The sequence below is a fragment of the Oncorhynchus keta genome, unplaced genomic scaffold, assembly GCF_023373465.1.
Source record: "Oncorhynchus keta strain PuntledgeMale-10-30-2019 unplaced genomic scaffold, Oket_V2 Un_contig_26782_pilon_pilon, whole genome shotgun sequence".
Lineage (NCBI taxonomy): Eukaryota > Metazoa > Chordata > Actinopteri > Salmoniformes > Salmonidae > Oncorhynchus > Oncorhynchus keta.
The window spans coordinates 17,501-24,078 of NW_026285165.1; the positions used below are offsets into that span (position 1 = coordinate 17,501).

The 6,578-nt window shown below is 43.7% G+C and overlaps 1 protein-coding gene across 1 annotated transcript in view; it reads left to right on the top strand.

The window, feature by feature from the left end:
- The window catches only part of LOC127922706 (F-actin-uncapping protein LRRC16A-like), a 14,563-nt gene extending 8,343 nt beyond the window's left edge, over nt 1-6,220 (top strand). Inside the window, exons 6-7 of the mRNA XM_052506593.1 lie at nt 4,445-4,532; nt 5,963-6,220. Of these exons, the coding sequence (XP_052362553.1) occupies nt 4,445-4,532; nt 5,963-6,220 (346 nt within the window). The remainder of the gene's footprint in view (nt 1-4,444; nt 4,533-5,962) is intronic.
- Nucleotides 6,221-6,578: the final 358 nt, after the last annotated feature.

Sequence of the window (6,578 nt, forward strand, 5' to 3'; positions counted from 1 at the left end):
TGTCACTGTCTGTGTCCTCTGTCACTGTCTGTGTCCTCTGTCACTGTCTGTGTCCTCTGTGCCTGTCTGTGTCCTCTGTCACTGTCTGTGTTAACGTCATAGCAGTGGCCCTGATTGTTAGATTCACACTTATTGGTCCTGTAGCTGGACAGTGTCCAGGTGTCCATCCTTCTAGTGTAGATTCACACTTATTGGTCCTGTAGTTGGACAGTGTGCAGGTGTCTATCCTTCTAGTGTAGATTCACACTTATTGGTCCTGTAGCTGGACAGTGTCCAGGTGTCCATCCTTCTAGTGTAGATTCACACTTATTGGTCCTGTAGTTGGACAGTGTGCAGGTGTCTATCCTTCTAGTGTAGATTCACACTTATTGGTCCTGTAGCTGGACAGTGTTCAGGTGTCTATCCTTCTAGTGTAGATTCCCACTTATTGGTCCTGTAGTTGGACAGTGTCCAGGTGTCTATCCTTCTATTGTAGATTCACACTTATTGGTCCTGTAGTTGGACAGTGTCCAGGTGTCCATCCTTCTAGTGTAGATTCACACTTATTGGTCCTGTAGTTGGACAGTGTGCAGGTGTCTATCCTTCTAGTGTAGATTCCCACTTATTGGTCCTTTAGTTGGACAGTGTGCAGGTGTCTATCCTTCTAGTGTAGATTCACACTTATTGGTCCTGTAGTTGGACAGTGTGCAGGTGTCTATCCTTCTAGTGTAGATTCCCACTTATTGGTCCTGTAGTTGGACAGTGTCCAGGTGTCTATCCTTCTAGTGTAGATTCACACTTATTGGTCCTGTAGTTGGACAGTGTCCAGGTGTCTATCCTTCTAGTGTAGACTCCCACTTATTGGTCCTGTAGTTGGACAGTGTGCAGGTGTCCATCCTTCTAGTGTAGATTCACACTTATTGGTCCTGTAGTTGGACAGTGTCCAGGTGTCCATCCTTCTAGTGTAGATTCCCACTTATTGGTCCTGTAGTTGGACAGTGTGCAGGTGTCCATCCTTCTAGTGTAGATTCCCACTTATTGGTCCTGTAGTTGGACAGTGTCCAGGTGTCTAACCTTCTAGTGTAGATTCCCACTTATTGGTCCTGTAGTTGGACAGTGTCCAGGTGTCTATCCTTCTAGTGTAGATTCACACTTATTGGTCCTGTAGTTGGACAGTGTGCAGGTGTCTATCCTTCTAGTGTAGATTCACACTTATTGGTCCTGTAGTTGGACAGTGTCCAGGTGTCTATCCTTCTAGTGTAGATTCCCACTTATTGGTCCTGTAGTTGGACAGTGTCCAGGGGTCTATCCTTCTAGTGTAGCTTCCCACTTATTGGTCCTGTAGTTGGACAGTGTCCAGGTGTCTATCCTTCTAGTGTAGATTCCCACTTATTGGTCCTGTAGTTGGACAGTGTGCAGGTGTCCATCCTTCTAGTGTAGATTCCCACTTATTGGTCCTGTAGTTGGACAGTGTGTAGGTGTCTATCCTTCTAGTGTAGATTCCCACTTATTGGTCCTGTAGTTGGACAGTGTGCGGTGTCTATCCTTCTAGTGTAGATTCACACTTATTGGTCCTGTCGTTGGACAGTGTCCAGGTGTCTGTCCTTCTAGTGTAGATTCCCACTTATTGGTCCTGTAGCTGGACAGTGTCCAGGTGTCTATCCTTCTAGTGTAGATTCCCACTTATTGGTCCTGTAGTTGGGCAGTGTGCCGGTGTCTATCCTTCTAGTGTAGATTCACACTTATTGGTCCTGTCGTTGGACAGTGTCCAGGTGTCTGTCCTTCTAGTGTAGATTCCCACTTATTGGTCCTGTAGCTGGACAGTGTCCAGGTGTCTGTCCTTCTAGTGTAGATTCCCACTTATTGGTCCTGTAGTTGGACAGTGTGCCGGTGTCTATCCTTCTAGTGTAGATTCACACTTATTGGTCCTGTAGTTGGACAGTGTGCAGGTGTCCATCCTTCTAGTGTAGATTCCCCTTATTGGTCCTGTAGCTGGACAGTGTGCAGGGTGTCTATCCTTCTAGTGTAGATTCCCACTTATTGGTCCTGTAGTTGGACAGTGTGCAGGTGTCCATCCTTCTAGTGTAGATTCCCACTTATTGGTCCTGTAGTTGGACAGTGTGCAGGTGTCTATCCTTCTAGTGTAGATTCACACTTATTGGTCCTGTAGTTGGACAGTGTCCAGGTGTCCATCCTTCTAGTGTAGATTCACACTTATTGGTCCTGTAGTTGGACAGTGTCCAGGTGTCTATCCTTCTAGTGTAGATTCCCACTTATTGGTCCTGTAGTTGGACAGTGTGCAGGTGTCCATCCTTCTAGTGTAGATTCCCACTTATTGGTCCTGTAGTTGGACAGTGTGGAGGTGTCCATCCTTCTAGTGTAGATTCCACTTATTGGTCCTGTAGTTGGACAGTGTCCAGGTGTCTATCCTTCTAGTGTAGATTCACACTTATTGGTCCTGTAGTTGGACAATGTCCAGGTGTCTATCCTTCTAGTGTAGATTCACACTTATTGGTCCTGTAGTTGGACAGTGTGCAGGTGTCCATCCTTCTAGTGTAGATTCCCACTTATTGGTCCTGTAGTTGGACAGTGTGCAGGTGTCTATCCTTCTCGTGTAGATTCCCCTTATTGGTCCTGTAGCTGGACAGTGTGCAGGTGTCTATCCTTCTAGTGTAGATTCCCACTTATTGGTCCTGTAGTTGGACAGTGTGCAGGTGTCTATCCTTCTAGTGTAGATTCACACTTATTGGTCCTGTAGTTGGACAGTGTCCAGGTGTCTATCCTTCTAGTGTAGATTCACGTATTGGTCCTGTAGTTGGACAGTGTCCAGGTGTCTATCCTTCTAGTGTAGATTCACACTTATTGGTCCTGTAGTTGGACAGTGTTCAGGTGTCTATCCTTCTAGTGTAGATTCCCACTTATTGGTCCTGTAGTTGGACAGTGTCCAGGTGTCTATCCTTCTAGTGTAGATTCCCACTTATTGGTCCTGTAGTTGGACAGTGTCCAGGTGTCTATCCTTCTAGTGTAGATTCACACTTATTGGTCCTGTAGTTGGACAGTGTGCAGGTGTCTATCCTTCTAGTGTAGATTCCCACTTATTGGTCCTGTAGTTGGACAGTGTCCAGGTGTCTATCCTTCTAGTGTAGATTCCCACTTATTGGTCCTGTAGTTGGACAGTGTGCAGGTGTCCATCCTTCTAGTGTAGATTCACACTTATTGGTCCTGTAGTTGGACAGTGTGCAGGTGTCTATCCTTCTAGTGTAGATTCCCACTTATTGGTCCTGTAGTTGGACAGTGTGCAGGTGTCTATCCTTCTAGTGTAGATTCACACTATCATTTAGAACGCCAGGGGGTTGTTCACAGCCTGCTGGTCTGATGGCCCACACAGCCTTGCCTCAATGTTGACCCTGTGAAGTGGGAATGAACGAAGCCTCTCTCCTCTTTCTGACTTCATCCCTCTGTTTCTCTCCTCTTCATCAATCTTTTTCTGTCCTCTCCATCCCTGTTTCTCTCCTCTTCATCCATGTTTCTGTCCTCTCCATCCCTGTTTCTCTCCTCTTCCCCTCTCTTTTTCTCTCCTCTTTCCCCCTCTGTTTTCTCCTCTTCCCCCTCTGTTTCTCTCCTCTTCATCCCTCTGTTTTCTCCTCTTCCCCTCTCTGTTTCTCTCCCCTTCCTCCCTCTGTTTTCTCCTCTTCCCCTCCCTGTTTCTCTCCTCTTCCCTCTTTTTCTCCTCTTCATCCCTCTGTTTTCTCCTCTTCCCCCCTCTGTTTCTCTCCTCTTCATCCCTCTGTTTTCTCCTCTTCCCCTCTGTTTTTCTCCTCTTCATCCCTCTGTTTTCTCCTCTTCCCCCCTCTGTTTCTCTCCTCTTCATCCCTCTGTTTTCTCCTCTTCATCCCTCTGTTTTCTCCTCTTCATACCTCTGTTTTCTCCTCTTCCCCCTCTGTTTCTCTCCTCTTCATCCCTCTGTTTTCTCCTCTTCCCCCCTCTGTTTTCTCCTCTTCATCCCTCTGTTTTCTCCTCTTCCCCTCTCTGTTTCTCTCCTCTTCATCCCTCTGTTTTTCTCCTCTTCATCCCTCTGTTTTCTCCTCTTCATCCCTCTGTTTTCTCCTCTTCCCCCTCTGTTTTCTCCTCTTCATCCCTCTGTTTTTCTCCTCTTCCCCTCTCTGTTTCTCTCCTCTTCATCCCTCTGTTTCTCTCCTCTTCATCCCTCTGTTTTCTCCTCTTCCCCCTCTGTTTTCTCCTCTTCCCTACCTGTTTTCTCCTCTTCATCCCTCTGTTTTCTCCTCTTCCCCCTCTGTTTTCTCCTCTTCATCCCTCTGTTTTCTCCTCTTCCCCCTCTGTTTTTCTCCTCTTCCCCTACCTGTTTCTCTCCTCTTCATCCCTCTGTTTTTTCTCCTCTTCCCCCTCTGTTTTCTCCTCTTCATCCCTCTGTTTTCTCCTCTTCCCCTCTCTGTTTCTCTCCTAGTGAGGTAAAGCTGAGCCTGGCTTCCTTCCTCTCAGACCGTATCGTAGATGAGATCCTAGAAGCCCTGTCTGGCTCTCAGCACACACTGGTGAGTCTTAATCATGCCTGGAGATACAGTGGAATCACTACTCATGGTAACCATGGCAACACATTGCTACTCATGATAACCATAACAACACATTAGCTTGAATATTCTGTGAAATTCTAACATGAATTCTATGATTCATAGTCAGTCACTGGTTCACTAGTACAGGTGTATGATCATATAGGTCATATATAATAATACACAGTAATAGTGACCATAGTAACAGTAACAGTGACCATAGTAACAGTAATAGTGACCATAGTAACAGTAACAGTGACCATAGTAACAGTAATAGTGACCATAGTAACAGTAATAGTGACCATAGTAACAGTAATAGTGAACATAGTAACAGTAATTGTGACAATAATAACAGTAATAGTGACCATAGTAACAGTAATAGTGACCATAGTAACAGTAATAGTGACCATAGTAACAGTAATAGTGACCATAGTAACAGTAATAGTGAACATAGTAACAGTGACCATAGTAACAGTAATTGTGACTATAGTAACAGTAATAGTGACCATAGTAACAGTAATAGTGACCATAGTAACAGTAATAGTGACCATAGTAACAGTAATAGTGACCATAGTAACAGTAATAGTGAACATAGTAACAGTGACCATAGTAACAGTAATAGTGACCATAGTAACAGTAATAGTGACCATAGTAACAGTAATAGTGACCATAGTAACAGTAATAGTGACTATAGTAACAGTAATAGTGACCATAGTAACAGTAATAGTGACCATAGTAACAGTAATAGTGAACATAGTAACAGTGACCATAGTAACATAGTGACCATAGTAACAGTAATAGTGAACATAGTAGTGACCATAGTATCAGTAATAGTGAATCATAGTAACAGTTATAGTGACTATAGTAACAGTAATAGTGAACATAGTAACAGTAATAGTGACCATAGTGACAGTAATAGTGACTATAGTAACAGTAATAGTGACCATAGTGACAGTAATTGTGACTATAGTAACAGTAAGTGTGACTATAGTAACAGTAATAGTGACTATAGTAACAGTAATAGTGACTATAGTAACAGTAATAGTGACTATAGTAACAGTAATAGTGACTATAGTAACAGTAATAGTGACCATAGTAACGGTAATAGTGAACATAGTAATAGTGGCTATAGTAACAGTAATAGTGACTATAGTAATATAGTGACCATAGTAACAGTAATAGTGACTATAGTAACAGTAATAGTGACTATAGTAACAGTAATAGTGACTATAGTAACAGTAATAGTGACTATAGTAACAGTAATAGTGACTATAGTAACAGTAATAGTGACTATAGTAACAGTAATAGTGACCATAGTAATAGTGACTATAGTAACAGTAATAGTGACTATAGTAACAGTAATAGTGACTATAGTAACAGTAGTGTAATAGTCATTATGTCTTGCTCCCCCCTAGGCTGACCACCTGGTGAGGAAGGAGCGTCCTCTGGTCCAGCGGGAGTCTGTGGACCTGGACGTACCCGAGGAGAGGGCTCCTAAACGGGCCACCACGGAGCTGAATGAGGCAGAAAGGCTGGAGGACCTGGAGACATGCATGGTACACTACACTACACGACCATATGTTTTGTGTGAGGGCCAGGCTCCTGTTCATTCTGTTTCCTGTCATGGGTTCCTCACTCATTCGGGGTTCCAGACATGTCTAATCTCAGACTGAGTGTTACAGGGAGATGAGCTAACCTTGGCTCATGTCTGATTATCGTCCTTAAAGGCCAAAATCCTTAATCTACCATTAAGGTTAACTGGTTCTAACTGTAATGAATTAGCAGTTCCTCATGCTGTGCCTACTGGCCATTGTAAGATGGTAAGATAGGGAGATTAATTCATTATGGTAAGATAGGGAGATTAATTCATTATGGTAAGATAGGGAGGTTGATTCATTATGGTAGGATGGTAAGATAGGAGGTTGATTCATTATGGTAGGATGGTAAGATAGGGAGATTAATTCATTATGGTAGGATGGTAAGATAGGAGGTTGATTCATTATGGTAGGATGGTAAGATAGGAGGTGGATT